The sequence below is a fragment of the Mus pahari genome, chromosome 3 (genome assembly GCF_900095145.1).
Source record: "Mus pahari chromosome 3, PAHARI_EIJ_v1.1, whole genome shotgun sequence".
NCBI lineage: Eukaryota > Metazoa > Chordata > Mammalia > Rodentia > Muridae > Mus > Mus pahari.
The window spans coordinates 41,321,869-41,346,005 of record NC_034592.1 but is presented as its reverse complement, the minus strand read 5'-3'; the positions used below and the strand labels follow the sequence as shown (position 1 = coordinate 41,346,005).

At 34.6% G+C, this 24,137-nt stretch overlaps 1 protein-coding gene across 2 annotated transcripts in view; it reads right to left on the bottom strand.

Annotated features, from left to right (window-relative positions):
- The window catches only part of Galnt13 (polypeptide N-acetylgalactosaminyltransferase 13), a 571,919-nt gene that overhangs the window by 185,543 nt on the left and 362,239 nt on the right, over positions 1-24,137 (bottom strand). For both annotated transcript variants that reach the window (XM_021192182.2, XM_029536704.1), the window contains exon 8: positions 19,653-19,770. In XM_021192182.2, coding sequence (XP_021047841.1) covers positions 19,653-19,770 — 118 coding nt within the window. The remainder of the gene's footprint in view (positions 1-19,652; positions 19,771-24,137) is intronic.

The window sequence follows — 24,137 nt, the reverse complement described above, 5'->3', positions numbered from 1 at the left end:
AACAAACCAGACCCTCCCAGAGCTCCCAGGGACTAAACCACCAACCAGGGTGTACACATGTCTCCAGCCACATATTTGAAATGTAAATAAAGAAAATATCTAATAAAAATAAATATAAAAATATTAAAATTTGTGTTAGATTGAAAACAAAAAGGCTACCTCATTTACCCAAGGATGACCTCCAGAAGGAAATAATAACACCAACCCACCCATAAAACTTTTGACACAAAATTTCTTCTGTCTACTAGAATTTCAGGCACAAAGTTGCAACAGAAACTGAAGGAATGGCCATATAATAACAGGCCCAACATTAATCCCAACTTATGGGCAAGCACCAATTCCTAACATAATTAATGATACTGTTATGCTTACAGACTGAAGCTTGGCATAGCTATCCTCTGAGAGGCTCCATCAGCAGTGATTGATACCCACAACCAAATAATGGGTGAAGGTAGCAGACTCTTATGGAAAAATTGGGAGAAAGAGTGAAGGCTCTGAACGAGATGTGAGGTCCACAGGAAGACCAACAGAGTCAACTAACCTGGACTCCTGGGAGCTCTCAATACTAAGCCACCAACAAAGAACATACATGGGCTGGGATGAGGCCCCTGGTACATATGTAGCCGACTTGCAGCTCAGCCCCCATGTGACTCCCCAACAAGTGGAGCAGAGGCTCTATCTAAAACTATAGCCCTGACTATGGTATCTGTTCCCCAGCAGAGTTTCCTTGTTTGACCTCAGTGGAAGAGGATGAATCTAATCATGCAGAGACTTGATGTGCCAGGATGGGGAGATACCCAGGGGTGTCCCAACCCTCTCAAAGGAAAAGTGGTTATGCAGGGCAGGACTGTATGAAAGTGAGATGGGGAAGGCACAGTTTGGGATGTAAACAATTACAAAGAGAAATATTTCATAACTATGATTTTGCTACTGTAATGAACCACAGTATAATGATCTGATATGCAGGATATGTGATATGTGACTCCAAAGGGGTTATGACCCACAGGTTGAGAACAACTATACTAGACCAAAATTAAGAAAGTAAAACATAAGATCTAACTTAAAGTATGTGGGTGAATCTTACAAGCTTCATGAAGGGCAACTACCTTGGTGATGTCTCTACCAGTTTCTTTATTAAATATTTTAGAAGAAAAGCTAAAACTTTGTGAACAAGCAAAGGAATAGAATAATAAGATTGCTAGAAGAAGGTTCATGCCACGTATGGACACTCTTGCAATCAGAGCACTCAGTATTGCTGACTCTTGTCTTTTGAAAGAAAACATTCAAATCTTGAATTTTACATTTCTGTAAAAATTATAATAACTAACATTTTAGGTACACAATGATGAGTTTAAAATATAGTCAGGTATTTTTCAGCTAAAATATAATATTATGTTTTCTGAAAATATATTACCATAACAAAATAAATAGGACAAACTGAATAAAACAGTTGTTCCTTCCACCTGGGCTTATAATGCTCAGATTTCTTTGTATCAGCAAGCATATGTGATTGTTTTCGAGGTTCCCAACAGATTAATATTTATGTATTTTATCTCTTTCAACTTAATCTGACTGTGTAGAAAATACAGTCTTTTATCCCTAGGAACTAAAGCTAGTAGCTGTGTGTGTGTCCAGATGGCTTTTATAAACTTCTTTTGATGGTGTGGAGTAATTAATCAAAATGTAAAATACCCATTGCTCATCTGATTTTCTTCTTTCTGTCAAAAGAAAATTGACTTACTTTATCTTGTGTGTGTGTGTGTGTGTGTGTGTGTGTGTGTGTGTGTGTGTTTGTGTTGGCACCTACAGAAGTGACATTCTAATTAAGAATCATACAAGTCACAAGCAGTTGGGTGTGGTGGCTCATACCGATAATCTCAGAGCTCCAAAGACTAAGGCAGAGGATCCCTAAAATTCAGGCCTAGCCTGAGGTACAGACTTAGTCTTGGGCCAACCTAATGTATAGTATGAGACCAGGTCTCAATTAAGTAAATGTCATACGCTAGCATCTGAAATTGTACTTCCAAAGGAACTGTTTCCAATGTAAGGTTGTTCCCAGACTGATACAGCTGCCTGTTTTATTCTGCATCAACTTCTTCCTTCTCTGCTAATACTATTGCCTTGAACCATTGTTTATAACACCCTCAATAATAATAATAAAAAAAAGATATATAATAGAGGCCACATGGAACAATGGTTATGAGTGTGTCTTTAGATGCAGAAATTCAATTCCTGCTTGGCCCCTTACCAGCGGAGTGACCTCACTTGCTTCTCTCTACGCTTTCGGTTGTAGGTAATAAAAAAGATTAGAAAGATGTACCCAAGAGGGCTGTTGTGATGATTAAGGCAAACTAGGGTACATAAAGACATTTAGCCTTTACTGGGAAAATGAATTTTAACACAGTAAACTGGAGAGATGTATTAAGGAGTCATTGCCATAATCTAGGGGCGAGATGATAATGTCCTAGGGTGATGATAATGAAACAGAGAGGCGTGTAATAGCCTGACACAATTTGGAGAATTAAAATTATGAATTAATGCACATGTTTTTCTACCCATTATGTCCTCTGTTAGGCCTAACTCTCATGCTTGTTTCCTGTGAACAGTTCTTTACTATGCTATCTTTCACTGATTGGTTTACACAGAAATATAACACTATCCTGCTATAACCTGCCACTCAGCACTTAATTTTCAGATTCTTATATCATTACATATTTTATTTGTGTTGGTATTTGAGGGTTTTATTTATAGATACTTTTATAGAACTATGTGGTAAATATACATACATTGTATTTGAGAAGTATCATGTTTTACTGTGTAAACATGAGATGCAATTTAGATAGTAAAAAAAATTCTGAATGTAAAAAGATTAGCTAGTCTAGGCTCTAATTAAGTATATGTCAAATTTAGGTTCACAGTATAAATCGTATTTAGTTTATTATGTAGACAACAACTATTGTTTTCATTGTCCTTACAAAGAGAAAACTTGTGATAATGATGGTGTATATTCTAATTATCATTGATACTACCACTCTACATTGTGCATATACATGCACGTACATGAACACTCACACACACACACACACACAGAGAGAGAGAGAGAGAGAGAGAGAGAGAGAGAGAGAGAGAACCAAAACAAAACACACTCAAAGAGTAGAGTTTGTTTTGTGTTGGCCAACTATTGCCAGCATGGCACCTAGTAAATACTGTGTCTAGGCTGATATCTTTGTTGGTTGAGTTATGTTCTACATCGTACTTTGTAACAGGAGATTCATGTGATTTGAGACAAGTTCTTGTTATATAGCTTTAGCTGCCCAAACTCATGATCCTCTTACATCTGTGCCCTCAGTGCTAGATCACAGATGTGTGCCACCACATCTGTATCTGACTATGGAATCATATCTTAATGGAGATAGAATTGAAGGTAAAGAATTGCCTAGTTCCAGCAGAAGGCCACACAGCCATTAATTTAAGGAGAGCACAAACTGGACTTGATTCATTGGGGCATAGGAGGGGGATAGAAGAGCTCAGAAGGTTGTGTGCTAGGAAAAAGTATGTGGGCCTGGAAGGAGTTGAGGGAAGGGGTGAATATAGTAAGAAGTTATTGTAAAAAAAATTATCAAAAGAACTAAATTTTTAAAAGGCTTTAACCTTTGTTGCTCTGTTTGCCTTACCACTACTGTTACTATGGGATGTTACTGGAGGAAAGCTTAGGGAGGCAAAGAGGAAAGTATAATTTAAAAAGCACGTGTTGGGGGGAACCAAGCATTCTTTTACTGAGCATAGAATTGAGGAAAACTACAGAGGTTTCGAAATAAATCAGGTGTGTCTAAGTCAGGATGCCCAATATGCATGGTAAGTTAGTGGTGACCCTGACGGAGTCCTTAAGTTTGTTTTAGACTCTTAAACAAAAATTCCCATCCTTTACAATTCATACTCCCAGTGAAAATTCTCATGGCATGCACATGTCTACATTTTCTCATCATTATACTATTGACACTTTTGCCTTTTAAAAAAATTTCTGACCCTGCAGTTTTCTGACCTTTAAAATGACCGCATTACAGAACTGCATTTTATGAAGTTATTTTTCTGCATCTTATTAGGACTGCTGTTATTTTTAGTAAAAACTGCTTGTCTCTTTTAGATCTACAGGGCAGTCGATGACCATGACTGTGTTGTAGCGTATCTTCCACCTTCTGCTTAAATTAATTGTATGAATAGAGCAATCTGGGAATGGAGAATACAAAGTAATCTCCAGGACATTGAAAATCCCAGAACATAAGGTGCCTCTAATAAAAAAAAAAGTTACTAGATGACTGTGTTTAAAAGTAGTTATTATTTCCTTGTTATGATGTAGATGTCACTCGGGAGATAACTTTAGAAAAAGAAAGTAACGCACTATATAGGAAAATATATCATTCTTTACCTTTCATAGTCAAAAAATTTTAAAGCATGAAAAAAATCTTAGAAATTTGGGGAACTTTAGCAGTATATTTAAGGGGAACATTAAAGAAATGCCCAAAATATTAGATTAAGTAATTCCCTTGATTTACAATTAACATTAGTAATCGACCTCAACTGATTATATATATAGACAAGACCAAATACTGGAATGAAAAGCCAATGATTTGTTAAATGAAATTCAGGTGATATACTTTGCTTATATATTGGTGTCATCCCGAGTCTGATAAAATTGTCAGAAATCAGTAGCATCTGCTACTTCTTGCCACAGAGAAATTCATGACAGCTGCATGTGGCTGCCCTAGAATTCATGCCAAAACATCCCCCTCTGAATATCAGTAGACCACCTGGGTACGCAGCTGCAGTGTGTGGCATCTCTTGCTCTTCTACACATGCCAGAAACATACACAAAGAACTAGGAGAAAAACCTGGGACCCCAGAAAATAGTTGCCCTTCTGTTCCTGAGATTCTCCACAGTAAATCCTCACCAAACTTTAGTTGTTTCATTAAAGTTGACTCATTAAGTTGAAGGGAAGTCTCCATTGTAACTCAGAAATGGTCTTCCTATGTAATGTGTAACGTGGTCCTCATTCATAACTTGCAAAAGAGTCACGTGATTTGCCTGCATGATGATGGACTTGGAGGCTGGGTTGTCTTTCCTAGCCAGTGTTTCTCTAAGAATTTGCCTGGCATCTGTTCAGCCACTACACATTGGCCGTTGAGTTTGTGTCAAGAACCCTGCTGAGCTGTGAATGCACAGAAGGAAGAATAGCATATAGCTCTGTTTTCCAGTAGTCCACGGGCCAGTTGAATTGTGAATGAGAGAAGTGAGCACATCAAAGTCCAGTTCTGTGATTGCATTTGACAGCAGGAGAGCAGAAATTCATGCCTTCAAGGAAGATGCTTACAAAGGGAATATGATTCATGCCAAGCTAACTCCATTCTGGGCCAGGAATCACAACTCCTTCAGTGTTATCAGCTATCAATTGTTACAGACAAGTGATTTTTTTTTTTTTTTTTAGTTTTATTTCAAATAAGTACGTTTTCAGGTGGGAAGGGCAGTACAAATAACTCTAACACTATCAGTGAAAATCTATGGTTTTCTTTCAACAATCATCTTCCAGGTACCTTTTTGTGAAGTAAGACATGTATGAAACCCATAAAATAACATAGTGTCATCTCCAGGGCTCATCATAATGTCTACAAACCCTACTGTGAGGTGATGATATGATACTGGTTACAGGTTTTGATTAGTAAAATAAATTATAAGTAGTAAATCTCAATCTCATTGAAGACTTGAAACTAGCTCATAAGCAATCAAGAGAAATATGAGGATGTAGTTTAGTGGCATGTCCTAATATGCACAATGTCCTGGTTTCAATGTGAACTCTACATGCATGTGTGTGTATGTGTGTGTGTGTGTTTGCATGTGTGTGTGTATGTGTCTCTGTGTGTGTCTGTTTGTGTGTGTGCATCATAGATACATGAAACAGAATTTAACATGTTACTCTGCTCATGTGGTCAGTGGAAATAATATTGATTGTACCCAACATAAATCTTAAAACATAATAAGGATGATTTCTTCTTCTTTCTTTATATTTCCAAGATCCCTATATTTTGACATTTAAGATTACTTCCTGTTAAATATTTTCTAAAGAAGCCATGGTTAGTAAAAAAAAAAAAATGTTTATTTCTTATTGGGTTCCATTGTCAGTTCAATCTTCTCTTTCACATTTCTTGAGCTAGATCTTGGACTCATTTATAAAAAAGGAATATCTTAAGCAGATTTACTTTCCTCTCACCTCCTTCAGGAAGACATTTTATACTCTTCCCTAAAGTTAAAAATTGCCCTGTGCATACAGAACTTAGACATGAGATTTAGACTTGGACCCAAAAGAGGAGGTTTTGATATTCAGCATTACCTATTGCTAACCACACAGCTTTTTCTATGATGTTCAAAATGCTCAGCTATATAATAAAATTAAAAGGACTCACAGTGTTCTACTAAGGGATGTAGTCAAATAATGAATATGCAGCTTTCTTGACAACAAAATGTATAACACGCATTACTTTATCACCTCCTTAATAATCCTCCAATATTGTAGGCATTTATTGAATCATCTACCCATTTTATTTCCATATCACTGTGTATTTAAATATTTGGTATCAGCCTATATTTTCTTTTATCCCCTTAGGCTAAAACTATAACAAATATAAAATAATTACTTTCATCACAGTTACCCCTTAAGTTGTTCTGCAGTTTCTTTCCTGTTTGCTGGTAAATGTATTTTAAAAGTTTTTCTCTTCCTACATATCTTCAAAATCCAATTACCTTATCTTATTTTGCAGAATCCTGAATCCATCATCCAGAAGTGCTCATGAGGCCTTTTATGGGCTTTCATTATTCTTACTTTCCTGCCTCTCTACAGCAGCTAACACTGTTGACAAACGCCATAACTTTCTAAGTTTTTGTGACATTATATTAGTTCTTCTGTGACAGGTTTGCCTTTGCCTTCACTTTTGCTTCCTTCTCCCACCACATAGGTGTGACTTAAGGACGCGCCCTCCTCTGTTTCTTTTCATATTTTCTCGCTTAGCAAACCTATCCACGCTCCGATTCTTATTTAATTAGAAATCCATAAAGCTAGCTTTCAAATCTGTCATCTTGCCTATAGTTTGCCTAAACTCTGCAACACAGTCTCTAACTCTAAGTGTATCTTTAACTTTACATGACCTTAAGGAGTCTAGAGTTTCCATTCTCTTCACCAAGGTGATGACAATGTTTTGAGTTCCTGGAGTCTTTCTGCAGAGTTATAGAGATGACCAAGGAATAGTCAATTTCAGCAGGGCTAATTAATAAACTGAAACATGTCATCACAGAATTTGTGAGGTACATTTTCTAAATAGTCTCTTTATTAAAGTTTCTCATTTAAATAATTTCTAAGATTTGGATGATTTCTCAAAACTTCTTGACTTTTAGATAGCCATTTAAGAAATAGACCACACAGTGGTTTGACCTGTGAAAATATAAAACACCAAAACATAAATACAGAATTTAATTCTTTGATTAAAATAAAGAAAAGATATAAAACAAGGATTGGATGTTGTTTGTTATAAAATGGTGATATAAATGGAAATGTGAAAAAAAAAAGAACTTTCATAATGGAGTGAGATATCACAGAAAAAGATTTAATACTCAGGATCACCTTGGCACTATCACTGAGTTAATAATTTCATAAGAAAATTTCCTATCCATTTTAGCTTATTTGTAGTGCAAATTCGCGGTTGGTTTGAAAATTAATGAAAACATTCTTAGTATGTTTCTTCATCCACCCAGAAAGATTTTCATATGTGGTGAATAGTGTGAAGTTGATAATTTTCAAAGATAATTAAAAATCTGCTAAATTCTACAATCAGTTTTTCAGTGATCCTTAAAGACTGTTTCATTAGTACTTAAAACTCATTTTTGAAGTTAGATAAAAAGCCTCTTCTTAGTATTATCTTACACCTCAGAGTCATTTCTCATATCCAGGATCTGTTATTGCAGAAACTGCCGAGGCTTATTTAAACAGATTTCATAATTAGTTTCTTTTTTTAACTACATTTCAGGTTGACTAGAACAACAGTGAAGTGATTGGTAGTCAAGTACTTAAGATAGACATCGCTAAGGGTGACAGTATAATCATAGCTTAAGATGTTGCACATTTATTGCAGTAGTTACCATAGAGATTTAAATTTGGCTCTTTAATAACAAGAACATGGGATTGACTTTGAATGCATTAATTCTGGCTAGCAATAGGTTTCCTAGTCAACTGTTTAGAAAAGCAGCAATGTTGGAACTTTGTCCTAGAAGTCATTGTGGGACGACATTCTTACAATTATTAAGATCAGTTTCTTGAGACTTTAAGGGATACTTTACTTACTATGTCTGTCAATTAAATGCTAGCTCCAAGAACCACATATTCAGTTCTTCTGTGATATCTCATTTAATTTCTCAGAGGGGAAACAAAAGGCCAGACAGGAAATCTCTGTCTCTGTCTGCCTCTGTGACTATCTCTGCCTCTCTGTCTCGGTCTCTCTGTCTCTTTCTCCATGGGGGTGTGTTCATGCATGTGTATATATGTGCAAGTATGTACAAGGAAGGCCAACAAAAAATGTCTGCCACCATTGTCTATTGATTTCCTACTGACTTCTGAAGCAAGGCTTTTCACTAAGCTTCAGACACAACTTTTTGATTAAATATATTCCAAGTGAAATTCCTGGCTTGGATCCCCAGTGCATATGCTACAGGCTATACAACCACATAAGGCTTTGTATGTGGGGATTCAAACTCAGATTGTTATGCTGTGTTTTTACTCCTTCTTCACATCCACAATCCTAAATTCAAATATCCTCATATTCAGTTAGAAAGTAGAAAAAAATCAAATAATAAAAAGCAAAGAAGGAATCCACACATAATGATTTTAATAAATGAAGACAGGTGATACATATGCTCTGAATTTCTTGTGTTATCTACAATGCTATTGAACTATTTGACCCTACAGCAATTTTGGGGAGGCATTGTTTTCATTTTAACAATATGTTGTGGAAATTAAACTCAGGTCACCAGAATTGCATGACAGGCACATTTACCCACTGAGAGTTCTCTGTAAGACCTATTTTTATAATTTATAAATTTATCCCTGGCATTATGAAACCACAGCAATATCCGTCCTGTGTAATCATGATCTACGATGTCAGGGGACTGAGAGTTTTACCATTTTATGGACTTTTCCCTAAAATTCCCACACCAACTGAAATCAAGAAGCCATATATTGTGGAAGCATTCATTAAGTCTAGTGAGGGTTTAGGTACACATGATGCTAACTATATATATCGTGTGAATAGTTGGGCACATGTCTGCTACATTAGAGGTGACAGAACAGAAACAGAGAATTTTGAAGATTCAAATTAGCAAGAGAAACACTAACACATATGCCTAATAGATGCTGAAACCTATTATGACAATTTGTATAAAAATATGCTACAACTTACTGTGCAAAATAACATCTTCAACCAATATAAACTCTTAGAACATGGCCTGGACTATTTGGTTGTAGGTAATCAAAATTAACATAATAAGACATGAACAAGTAAACATTACAACAAATTCCAAAGGAGTTTCAGATACTTGATATGCACTCACTGATAAGCGGATATTAGCCCAGAAACTTAGAATACCCAAGATACATCTTGCAAAACACAAGAAAACCAAGAAGGATGACCATCGTGTGGATACTTCATTCCTCCTTAGAATAAGGAACAAAATACTCATGAAAGGATATAGGTACAGAGACAAAATTTAGAGCTAAGATGAAAGGATGGACTAACCAGAGACTACCCCATCCGGGAACCCATCCCATCATCAGCCACCAAACCTAGATACTAATGCACATGCCAGTAAGATTCTGCTGAAGGGACCCTGATATAGCAGCCTCTTGTGAGGCTATGCCAGTGCCTGGCAAACACAGAAGTGGATGCTCACAGCCAGCTACTGGATGGAACACAGGGCCCCCAATGGAGGAGCTAGAGAAAGTACCCAAGGAGCTGAAGGGGGCTGCAACCCTGTAGGTGGAACAGCAATATGAACTAACCAGTACCCCCTGAGNTTGTGTCTCTAGCTGCATATGTAGCAGAAGATGGNCTAATCNGCCATCATTGGGAAGAGAGGCCCCTTCCTTGGTCTTGCAAACTTTATATGACCCAGCACAAGGGAAGGCTTGGGCCAAGTAGTGGGAGTGGGTGGGTAGGGGATTAGGGGTGGGGGNGGGGGTATAGGGAACTTTTGGGATAGCATTTGAAATGTAAATAAAGAAAATAAAATTAAAAAAAAAAAGAATAAGGCCAGGCTATCCAATTCCCAACTCATTTCAACATTGTAGTGAGAATTCTGGAATTTTTATTTCTTTAAAAATTGAGAAATACTATCAAAAGGTTCTCTTGTTTGATTTCTATTTGTCGGGTTGTGGGAAGGGTTCAGGCAGTCTGTAGTACCTGTCTATGAATTGCCTTACATTCTATCAGAAGGGTAGTTATGCCACCTGCAGATAATTTCTGCGACTGTGTGACTTTTGGAATGCTGGTAACTTTTCTGAAGATGTAAATGCTAGAACCCCAGTTGCAGAGTGGTTGTTGGTCATCGCTCATTTAGGTAGGTTGAGTGTGGTTTAAATTTCTGGTGAAACAGATTGAAGAAGACATTAGACAATAGAAAGCCTCCTTGTGTAAAGGATTGGTAGAATTGTGACTGAGAAAATAACCAGGATACCAAAAGCAATTGACAGGTTCAATGGAATCAAAATCAAAACCCTCATATCATTCTCCATAGAAAGAGAAAAACATATCCTCAAATTAATGTGAAGCACAAAAGACTATAGGTGACCAAAAGTGATCATCAGCAAAAAGAAGTCATGGAAGGTTTACCTTAGCAGATTTCAGGCTCTTACATGGGGCTCTAGTGAGAGAAAAAGGATGGTGGTGTCACAGAGGCAGACAGAAATATCAGCAGAATGAGATAGAAGACACAAACACAAATGTATATCATTATGACCACCTAATTTTTGACAGGATATTTTTTTATAGAAGGTTGCTGTCAAGGGTTTTCAAAAATCCTCAAAAAACAGAGTAAAGTAAACAATTCAGTTAATACATAGGCTATGCAACAATACAAAGAGTATTCAAAATAAGAAAGGAAAATGAGGAAGAAATATCTTAGTCTTCAAAATCTTCAGCAATTAAACAAAATGCAAGTTAATCTTCTTTCAGATTTTGTCTTATTCTAATCAGAATATTTTAGGTTATGAAAGCAAGTAACAAGTGCTGAGAAATATGCAAGGAATGGTTGATCAGATTAGAAAGATATTATAGGTACTCTGGAAATCAGTTTGGACGAGAGAGAGAGAGAGAGAGAGAGAGAGAGAGAACAATAACATCATCAACAAACTAAAATAAATTATTTAAGAAAAATTATAAGAGAGAGAGAGAGAGAGAACAATAACATCATCAACAAACTAAAATAAATCAACTATATGATTCTGCTATGATCTTCCTCAGCATAGGCACAATGGACTCAATATTATAGTCCACAGATTTTTGATCTATTGTATTTGTTGATAGTCTATTCATAAAACCTAGGAGATAAAGACAGATCAAATGTCCTCGAACTGATGAAAGATGATGAAAATGTGATACATGTAAGCTATGAATTATTACTAAGCAATAAAACTGGGGAGGTCATGACAAAACTAAAATACAAGTTATTCTCCAAGTGTGAGAATCTATACTTGAAAATGTTGCATGTTCTTTTCTTATATAATATTAATGCAAGCTACAGAATAGATTAAGGAATATATAAAAGAATTATTTTTATTATATTTATTTTCATTATTTACCTTTCAAATGTTATCCCCTTACCCAGTTTCCCTTCTGAAAATCCCCTATCCCCTCCCCCTCCCCATGCTCACCAACCCACTCACCCTCCTTTTTGGCCTTGGCATTCCCCTATAATGGGGCATATAATCTTCACAGGACCAAGGGCCTCTCCTCCCATTGATGACCAATTAGGCCATTCTCTGCCTCATATACAATTAGAGCCATGAGTCTCACCATGTGTTTTCTTTTGTGGATGCCAACAAGAGTTTGCTGACAGGAGCCTGATAAATCTGTCTCCTGAGAGGCTCTGCTAGTGCCTGACAAATACAGAAGTGGAGGCACAGGGTCCCCAATGAAGGAGCTAGAGAAAGTACCCAAGTTGCTGAAAGGGTTTGTAGTCCCATAGGAGCAAAAATAATATGAACTAATCAGTACCCCCAGAGCTCCCTGGAACTAAACCACCAATAAAAGCATTCTTTTGTATTTTCTGTTTTCATTTAACACATTAAGACCTCCAAGTTCTGAAACATTAACCTATTATACATTTAGAAGCAATGTAAGCAATGGGGTCTTTTTAATCATATTCTAAAGTTTTACTATTGTCGAATCTATTTGGCCATTGCCTTTGTTTTATCCATGGACATACAGAGAATCATATAATTAAAACATCATAACTCAAAATAAAATGTTATTGAATGTTTTCATACAACATATTAATATCATGCTCTTCCTTTTCTCTAAGTCTTTCCAGGTCCATCCACTCACCAGACTCCATACCATTTCCCTTTCTCTTTAAAAACCAACCAACCAAAAAAAAAAAAAAAAAAACCTGAACAAAATAAGATAAATAAAACACGAACACATACCCCATAAAATACAAATCATCAGAGTAAAAAAAAAAACAACTAAATTTCTTATATGATACTTATTCAATGTCATTAAAATTATAAAAGTTAAAGTCTCTGAGATTTTAGTCTATGATTTACATATAATTTCTTTCCCTTTGAATATAGAGAAATGTTTAAATAATGGGTCAATCTAAAGGGGTAGAGTAGACATCAGAAATCCTAGATACAAGGCCAGATATGGCAGTTTTAATACCAGCAGTCAGAATGTGGCTGTTGTAAGTTCTTGACTAGATTGGGCTATCCAGTGACATTCTGTCTAAAACAAACAATGGAGCAGCAACAACAAGAAGAAAAGCTATAAAGTGCAGATGAGCATTTCAGACTTAATATCCACTCAACAGGTAATCAAATAGTTATTTACTGGATAAGTTTATTAATACTGGTTTATAATGTTTAAAATAACATTTTACTGATTATTTGTGAATTTCATATGATGGGGTCATGTATACATATGATTTCAGCTTATCATCCCATAATTATTAAAGGATGGCAAAATTAGTCACAATATAAACTCTATATTACAGTTCCATTTAACAAATTTAAGGAAAAGTGAGCCATAAAGCAATACAAATAAAAATTATGAACAAAATATGAGCATACAAAGATTAACTTCAACTGAGTGAAAGACCTTCTTCATATCCTAGGTCCCATAATTTTCAAATAAAAAGAAATTGGGGGGCTGGTGAGATGGCTCAGTGGGTAAGAGCACCTGACTGCCCTTCCAAAGGTCTGGAGTTCAAATCCCAGCAACCACATGGTGGCTCACAACCATCCATAACAAGATCTGACGTCCTCTTCTGGAGTGTCTGAAGACAGCTACAGTATACATACATATAATAAATAAATCTTAAAAAAAAAAAAAAGAAAGAAATTGGAGTCAAGTTTTCTACATTGACAGATATATACTTTCCTTATGCAAAAGAATTAAGTTTATAAAAAGGCAGAGAGTTCTAGTAGAAGTATGTCAGGAAGACATTTGTGGAAAGAGATTTCCAACTAGCACATCATTCTGACTGACTTTCATTTGTTAAAATGTAAATTGGATGGGAAAGTGTTTGGTTTCTTGTAATATTGTAAAACAGTTTCTTCAGCATCTTTCACACTATTTTTTGAGACTATGCCTTTTGCTTTTCTGCTGTTTATTTTATTTACTAAACTCTTTCCACACCATTGCTTATACAGTTCTGAAAGAAGTCAATTTCATACACTAAGGTGATGTTTTCCTTGGTTATATAAACCAAATAAACATAATGCACTTTAGAATGGACTTTGTTAGAAAAGAAAATAGATACACAGAATGAAAATTACTATCTCTAAAGTAAATGCTCAGTTATTGGTAAAAACATGTATTTTTGATGCTACAACAATAATAAGCAAACAATCCCATACGTATAATAAAACTATATTTTCTGAAATGCAATTTTTGTTTTTTTTTCCTAACTACAGGCTTGCACTTGAATTAATTAGTCAATCTGATTATGATCAAGATATGGAAAGACATTGTTTTAAATGTTCCAAACCCATTTATTGAAAAATCCTGTTCTTTTGTTCCTCATGAACCTTTGAATAATTGATGACAATGTTATGCTGATACAATGTGGGTTTGTTTTCAGATTTTTAGTTTTGTCTCATTGTCTTGTTATATTTCACAGTATTAATTACTGTAACTAACAATGCATTTTGAAATCATACTGTTGTTCAACTTTTTGGTTTACCAAAGTGACTTTAAGCATTCTGTAACACATATGTTTTCAGATGGGTTGTAGAATCAGCTAGTTGAATGCTAAGAAGAAACGTACCCCGAAGCCTGCTTATTCTTACTGAATGAAATGGGGAAGCAGTCTTTATGATGTGGAAGCTATTAACTAATAGATGTGGTATATTTATTGGCTTATTTAAATCTTTTAATTCTTACAATATAAAATTGCAATCTTATTACTGTCTGATAATCACTGTATTATATTTTCATATAAAAAGATATTTTTTCAATCTGATAGAGTCGGGCCCACGTGGAATTGCAAAGTACTATTACGTATTTTAACATTTTATAAATTCTATGGGAGTTTTTAGATAATGTACAATAACAGCCTTAAACTTTTCCCATTCCAGTGTGTTTTGCTTTTTGTTTTGTTTTGTTTTGTTTTGTTTTTAACATTATTTGTACAAAAGCTTCACTATAAATTTAAGTAGAACTGGTAAGAATGCCAACTTCTTCTTTTCCTCATCCCCCTGTGTGAGATAGTGTTCCATCTCATTTTTTCTTCTTTTTTTGTGTGTGTATGAAGTGCACATGTGTGCATGTTTGAGGACACATGCACAGCTGAATGTGTGTATATGTATGTCTGTATGTGTGTGTGAGAGAGGGGGAGCAGGGAGAGAAAGAGACAGATTTGTGTATAGACTCAAGGTTGGTGTGAATAATCACATACTCAAGATTGTGCTTAATAATCATTCTCTATTCCTATTCCACTTTATTTATTGAAGTCAGTAAGGTTTCCTGGTCAAACGTAGAGTTTAAAGACTTGACTAGTATTAGTAGCTAGCTTGCTTTGTAGCTCATTTATCTCTGCTTGCTAGAATTCGAATGGGTAGGCTGCCATGCCCAAATGATATTTATATGAGTTTATCTGGATCTTGCCCTCATACTTGTTCGAATGAACATTCAAACACCAAGAAATTTCCCCAACTCCTGCATGACATTTTTTTATTACTAGGAGTGTATATATTTTATATTCAATCTCCATTAAGTTTTCTACTCACTGTGATCCTTCTATCAATTTTTTTTACTAGTTCAATTATTCAAAGAATTTGTTCCTTTGTCTTCCCTAAAAACAGAACAATCTGCTTTTTGTTAAATCCCTTCTCAAATCCATCCCTTTGATCAATTCATTTTTCTTTTATCATTTGTTAACGTGGATATTTATATTGATTTTTAGACATTAAAGCAATATTGCATCTCTGTGATTAATTCCACTCAAGTGTAATATTTATCATATTAGAGATTAACTTAAAATCTTTTTAGATTATTTTTTAAATCTATGCTCATAAGGGACATTGGTTTGTAGTGAAATAATGTAGTAGTTTACTTTATCAGAGAAATGCTAGTTTTACAAAGTCAATAGTGAGATATCTCCTTCTTTAATTGTCTGAAAATGTGTGTGCTAAAGTTTATGTATTTCTATAGAACCCTTTGATAGAATTCAGCAGCAGTGTTATCTGGGTAAAGAGTTCCTGCCTGAAAAATATTTCCCAAGGTTCACATATTTCTTTACTAGATGCAAGACTAAAATGTTGATTTCCTATGTGGTCTGACACTTTCTTTTAAAGGAACTGTCCATTTAATTAAGTTTCCTATGGTGTCATATAACACTGTGCTATCCATACAAATCCTATACATCTTTAATATAATTAAAAAATCCATCACCATATCTCCTTTACTTTTCTCAGTATTGGTAATGTTTATTATCTGTCTGTTTTTCACACGTTCCAAAAGAAATTTAAATATTTTACTGATTTTCTTAAGGACACAGGGTTTTATGTTCACCATGTTTCTTTAAAATTTTTCTTCTTTTATAATTAATTCATCTTTACTTTCATCCTCATTATTTCTTTTGGTGTGGGGAATTTGGGAGACAGTTTATATATGTGTTGGATATTCAGGTATTGAAGGGCTTTTTACAGCATTCTCTCATGGTCATATTTTAAGGATGAGGTTATTATTAAATGATACTCAAGAATGATGTGGTTTGCTTAAATCTACAAACTTTATTACCATATTTCAAGAGATGCGTTCTATGATACAATTCATATGGGAAATAGTGAACTAAAAACCTGTATCCATAATTCATTTTATCCTTCTTTCCAGCATAAAAATTATTGCTCTGTCTCTTCCATTCTAGAAACTGACAAACTAAAACTTTGCAGATTTGATAACTTATTCCAACTTATTCCCATTGAGGGTAGAATAGATGGGGTATGGACACAGGCTGATTAAAAAAACTTCTAAGCATTATTCTATTGTGACTTGGAGGGAGGCCTTTCCAGTTTTTGTTCCTTAAAAAAATCAAGTCAACTGACTGATTCAATTTATGGCAGCCTATGTTCTTCATCACATGAACAAAATGATATAGACTTTTAGAATTACTGTTCTTTGTGTCATGATGACCACTCCATGTCTTGATGTAAGGAATTTTACTAGCAATGTATATTGGGTGATACGCTTATAAGATTACCATTTAAAGACAAATGGCATTATTAGAGTATTTTCAAATTAATTTTCATTTTATCATTTTCCTCTCTCAAATGTTCTTCCATAAAATATCCAAATCCATAAACTCTGTAAAATCCCCATCCCTTAATACCACCTAAGAACTTACAGCTAACTGGCCTCATCCCTTCTATAATTATTTTCTTAAACACTAATGACTAATGTATAAATATAATTTCTTGATCTTGGATATCATCAAATGCCTTTTTTAAAACGTAAGTACCACAAGCCCATCAAGTTTGTTTACCAGTATTATATATTTACAATTTTTTTAAACTCAATAAATGGTGGTTACATTAGTTCATTTATGTTCAGGTATTATTCTTAGGATTTGTGTTGTATCAGTAACATGCACAATCTAATGAGGAAAAATATTTGAAACTATTTTTTTGCAGAGGCATTAGGATTTTCATGTAGCTATTTTTGCTGCTACAGAATAGATATGTTCTACCACAGAAGGGAACAATCAAAGAAAGGTAATATCACAGATGAAGCAACAGTGTCAGTAATCTGGAAGGAGAGTGTATGCGCGTGGTAGTTTCATATCTCTTCACTACTAACAACTCTTCAGTCCACTACAGAACACGAGAATAGGCTGAGGATGAAATGGCAGGGCCCAGAACAATGACGAGGTGACTGGCAGCACTGAGAATAATCACAACTCTGGAGAATGACAGCTTGTATTTGCCAGTCACCTTCATTTTGCTTTCCTGACATTTGCACAGCCCTCTATTACAGGTGTAACTTTGACACATTCCTCAACTTCCTCATCGGGCCTTTCATAATTAGTTATGTGGTTATCAACAGCCATATCATGAAGTCTCCCTCTAATGTAAGTGATGTGATCAAAACAAAGGAAGGAACTGCGAGATAGTCTAGCTTGATATGTAAAAGAGATTCAAAAGAATTCAAGAGAATACTTTTAAAAGCACACAAACACACACACACACATATGTACAAGTACATTTTATATATAATATATTATACACACACACACACACATATATATATATATATATATATATATATATATATATATATATATAATGTACTTGTTATATGTTCTCTTCGCACATGCCGAGCACATGCACAGGGAGTCTCTTAGAGTAAAACCTTACAGATTTGATTATTTACTCTAAGAATAAAAGCAAACTGCCTTTATGTTTATCAATATTTTCCTTCTTGTTTTATTTCTTTACTTGTTTTGATTTAGGGTAGGGTAAATTTCTTATTTCCATTATTATTTGGTCTATGTTAACAGGAGTATATCTCTAAATGGCTTCAAAGATTCTGCAAAACATTACACAGACTTGATACCAGGAAGACAGTTCTAATCTTTTGTTGATAAGTTATACAAAGTATACACACATACATAAATAATAAAAACATATTTATGGTCATCAGTGTCATTTCAATTAGAGACATAAAGCTCTACTGCTTTAGAAAAATATTATAAAACACCCGAAAAACTAAATTCTACAGTAGAAAAAAAGTATTGTAATCCAATAATTTAATAACCATCCTTCAAAATTGAGGGAGGACAAGTTTTTCAATTTTTATTTCAATTTCATCTTCATATATATATGTACATCACAAGTGCCTGGTTCCTGAACAGGTCACGAAAGGATAACAGATCCCCAGAACTAACATTATAGATGACTATGCAGTACCATATTGGGAAGTAAACTAGGATACTCTTGTAGAATCTACAAGAACAGCATTTGCTTTTAAGCATTGAGTCATCTTTTGGGTCCCTCAAATATTAATAATTTCTTGCAAGGCATCACACATATTTTCTGTTACTGGAAAACAAACTTTTAACTTGAGATTCAAAACTAGTTTTCAAATACATAAATGTGTCCAGACTAACTGGTCTTATTTTAATTGATACTGTTTTAAGTGTTTTGTATTAAATTTTCTTAAAGAATAATTAGTCATTAAACTAATTCATTTAAAAATAATATGTGTGGTTGAATGTAACATACTTGAAACCTCTTTTTTAGTACTAAATTAAAGACACATTTGGGAGCCTATATTTCCAATTTGTCTATAAAATACTCACTAAGGTTAGTTCTGAATTTTCATTTATTTCCAAGTTCTTTTATTATGTGAATTTGTAGTTTTCAAAAACAATAACAAAAAATAAAACTTACAAATAATCATGTCTATGGTTGCAAAACCAGTCATGCCTCTAGCTCGATTATCAGAATTCCTTGACTACAGTCAATCTTAAAGTTCCTTAAGAAGAAACTCATGCAGCACTTGCAATTCAGGTCACATAAACACTTCCAACTATCAAATGAAAAACACAAGATTGATTTATGGGGAATCTTCAATTAGCAAATAAAGCTATTCCAATTCAAGAAGTGAATACCTTAATATATTGTGAGTAAAAATAAAAATGATTTGGAAATGTAAAATTCCAAATTTAACAGTAAAATTTGCATGCAATAGGACTCAATTAAAGATTTTAAAGAAACATATAAATCAAATATAAACATTAAATTGAATCACTTTGAAAAATTGACAGTAAATTATTGGGTGTGATATATGCATGCTACCATATACTATGTTCAGAGTTTAAAAATAAAGAAAAATACAATTACCCTAAAAGACATTTCAAGATTCTCTCCACCCCAGATATCCATTCCTGCATCGTAAGTTCCTATCTCTTCAAAGTAGTTTCTGTCAATAGAAAATAGGCCACCAGCCATAGTAGGGGTCCTAGTTGAAAACAAAACAAAAGAAAAGAATATGTTTTGAAAACCATGTGTGGAGTTTAATGATACTACAGCAAATACTTTTGGCGTCATAAATATTTGAAAATTCCTCAAAAAATCAAGCTGGAAACACAATGTCAAGGTGCAAAAGCATTTAAAATTTCCAAATTGCATTTATATTTCACACATTTTTGCAAAATTAGATTAAATTACTTTGTTTTATTATAGGTGATAAAATAGAAACATTGAAGAAACACCGCCCAGTTAAACCTGCAGCTTCTGCTTTCCCCAAGTCAAAGCAAGATAGGCTTTGGCTTTGGCTTTTACATGGTTCTTAAACAGATAACCTGGTCTCAAAAATACCAGATATGAACTTGGCCACAGTATTACAAATCACCTTAATGTGAATTCCAGGAATCTAAGAATATGCTTTTTTCTATAAAAAAAAATCTATCTCAATACACAAGTATAAACTGCTATGGCAATGTTTGTGGAAAACATCTAATGTTGATTACAAGTATTTTAAACAAAGGCAGTAAAGGAGTTTTACATCTACTTATTTATTTTCATTATATATATTTTAAAGATAACTATTCGTTTAAATCTAGACATACACACATATCTTACATACCATTCAGTGTTTTAAAAGGATTTTCACACAGAATCTAAAATTTTCCACCAACAAATAAATTTGTATTTGGCTTATATTCTTGAAATTTCTCTACAGAATTATGGCCAGGGAAACGGGTAGTTTATCTGCATATCTTCACCATTTCCTTCTCTCCTACAAATCTAATCTCCCAGTCTCATCCTTACCTCTGCAGCAAAGCACCTGCCAATATATTTCCTCGTGCTCTGTACCTATCTGCAGTGGACCGTACAGAAAGATCTTCCCTTCCTTCCTACTATCCCCTACTCATGACTTTACTTAATCCCCAAATCCTGCAAGCCCACCCTGGGAACCAAAGGCCTCTGAAACCATGGAACCAGGCAACTTAACTGCAGATCTTTACCTCTCTCTCAACCCTTCCAGGTCTAATCCGAGAGCCTAATTGAATGAGCTTTGTGGCATATCACCTGCTTTGGTTTCTCTTCACCCTTTCCATCATTTGAAGACTAAACAGATCCTGGTGAAACACCCTGCTGTGGATACCACCCAGCTCATCTTCATTTCTCATAGGCTGCCAATACTTAGACATTTTAGAAGTAATAACCAATGGTCACATAACACAGGATCCCAGAAGCATTTTCTCCCATACAATATACCATATTCTCCTAAGGACCAGAATGGAAAAAACAAACAAACAAACAAACAAACAAAAAACAAAAAAACAAAAAAAAACAAAGAGAGAGAGAGAGAGATTGAGAGAGAGAGAGAGAGAGAGAGAGAGAGAGAGAGAGAGAAACCAAAAACCAAGAAACAAAATATCCACATAGAAAGCCAGGACCAGATATCAACACTTGGAAATACAGATCCCCTGAACCCAGATGGCTAGACTCCAGAATGAAAATACAGTCATAAGAATATGACTCCAGTAGAATCCAGCAATGCTATTGCAGTGGGTCCAGGAAGTCATATATAGTCCTTATAATAGCTTTTATGGATATGATAGAGAACCTTAAAGAAAAATGAATAAATCCCTTAAATAAACCTATGAAATACAAAGGAAAGAGTAAGAGGAAATGAATAAAATAGTTCAAGACTTGAAACTGGAAACATGATCAATTAATAACACCAAAATTGAGGGATATATGAAAATGAAAAGTTTACAAAGTTAAACATGAACCTCATAGGCAAGCCTCACTAACACAATACAAGAGATGAAAGAGAAAATCTCAGTATAGACACCGTAGAATATATGAATACCTAGGTCAAAAAAATGTAAAATCTAAAAGAATTCTACAAATAAAGCTAGGAAATTTGAGAGAATACGAAAAGACCAAATCTCAGAATAATAACAATAGAAGAAGAAAGATAAACCCAGATCAAAGGCACAGAATTATTTTCGACACTTCATAAAAAATAAATAAGTGAACAAGCAAAACAACAACAGCAACAATAAAACCATCCCTACATAAAGATAGAGAAGCCTATCAAGGTACAAGAAGCATTCAGAGCACCAAAATAGATGGGATGAGAACAGAAAATCTCATCTTCATAAAATAATGATAATTACAAACACACCAACATTCCTCAAATTATTCCATGAAATCAGAACAGAAGGAACATTTTGCAATTTGTTTTGGGAGGCCACAGTTACCCTGACACCTAAGCCCCAAATCACATAAAAAGCGATATAATTGTATCATTAAGGTACAAAAAGGTATAATTGTAGACCACGTTTTCTTATGATCATGGATGCAAAAAATTCAGAACAAAATATTAGAAAATAGAATTCAAAATATATAAAGAAGTTTATAGCACATTATCAAGGAGCCTTAAACCCAGAGATGGAGGGATGATTCAACATATATGAATCAAAAATGCAATCCATGATATAAACAAACTGAAAGATAAAAACCAGGTTATTATCTCAGATATAGAAAACAGGTTTTGACAAAACTCAACATCTCTACACCATACAGGTGCTGGAGAGATAAAGGATACAATGAATGTACCTCATTATACTAAAGATAACTTACGGCAAGTCCAAGGTCACCATCAACTTATATAGAGAGAAACTCAATACAATCCATTAAAATCAGGAAAAGGACAATATCACCCACTCTTCTCATACCTACTTAACATAGCACTTGAAGTTGTAGCTATAGCAATAGGGCAACTGAAGGAGATGAAGAGTATACAAATTGTAAGTGAAAAAGTCAAAGTATCTTCATTTGCAGATGTATACATAACTGCGAGAGTTTGAATATGCTTGACCTAGGGAGTGGAAGTTTAGGACGTGTGGCCTTGAAAGAATAGAAGTGGTCTAGTTGGAGGAAGTATGTTACTGTGGGGTTATGCTTTGAGACCTCCTAGCTGCCTGGAAGGCAGTATTCTCCTGCTTGCCTTCAGGTGCAGAACTCTCAACTCTTCCAGAGCCAAGTCTGCCTAGATGCTGCCAAGCTCCTGCCTTGATGATAATGTAATTAATGTCTTTGAACCTGTAAGCAAGCCCCAATTAAATGATGCCTTGGACATGGTGTCTCTATGCATCAATGAAACCTTAAGACAATAACAAACCTTAAAAATTCAAATAATCTTCTACTATTGATAAACGCTGTCAGCAAAGTAGATGGGTATGAAATCATTTCACAAAACTCATGAGTCCCATATACAATTGATAAGTGGACTGAGAAAGAAATTGAGGAAACACTTTTTACAAATGCCACAAATAATATAAAATATGAAGCAATAACTTTAATCAAGAAAGTGGAAGACTAGTATAATATAACTTTAAGATATTGAAGAAAGAAATTGAAGAAGATATCAGAAGACAAAATGACCTCTCTTGGTCATTGATCAGTATTATTAATATAACAATAATGACCACCCCACCAAAAGTAATCTATATATTAAATAAAATCCCCATCAAAATTACAACACAATTTATTACTATCTTAAAGGTCAATATTCATCCTAATAAAATGGGAGCACACACAGGGAAAAGCAATCTGGAATAATAAAAGAACTGTTTGAATTATCATCTTTCCCAAATTTGAAGTAGTAATGCAGATCTATAGTTATAAAACAGCATGGTATATGGCCCCAAAACTGAAAATTTAATCAACTGAATCAAATTGAAGTCCTAGAGATAAATACAAACACTTATGGACATGTGATTTTTGATAAAGATGCTAGAAATATAAACTACACAAAAGAATAGCATCTTCAACCGACAATGCTAGTCAAAATGGATGTCTGCATGTAGAAGTATCCAAATATATCCACCCTTTTCACCTTGAACAAACCCCACTCCAAATGGATCAAATACCTCAACAATAAACCAGTTACACCTAACTTGTTAGAATAGAAAGTGGAGAATGGCCTTGAACTTATTGCCACAGAAAAAGACTCAGAACAGAGCACTCTTATCAAAGGCACTATGATAAATGTGCTTTTGACAACTGATAAATGAGACCTCATGAAACTATAAAGCTTCTGCACAGGCAAGCACACCATTATTCAAACACAGTGGGAGGGTACATAATAAGAAAAATATTTTTCTTGCTGAAATGACACTGATATAGTTATCTCTGTGAGTCTATGCCAATGCCTGGCAAATATAGAAATGGATACCCACAGTCATCTATAGGATAGAACACAGAGACTCCAATGGAGGAGCTAGAGAAATTACCCAAGGAACTGAAGGGGTCTGCAACCCTATAGGTGAAATAACAATATGAACTAATCAGTATCCCCAGAGCTCA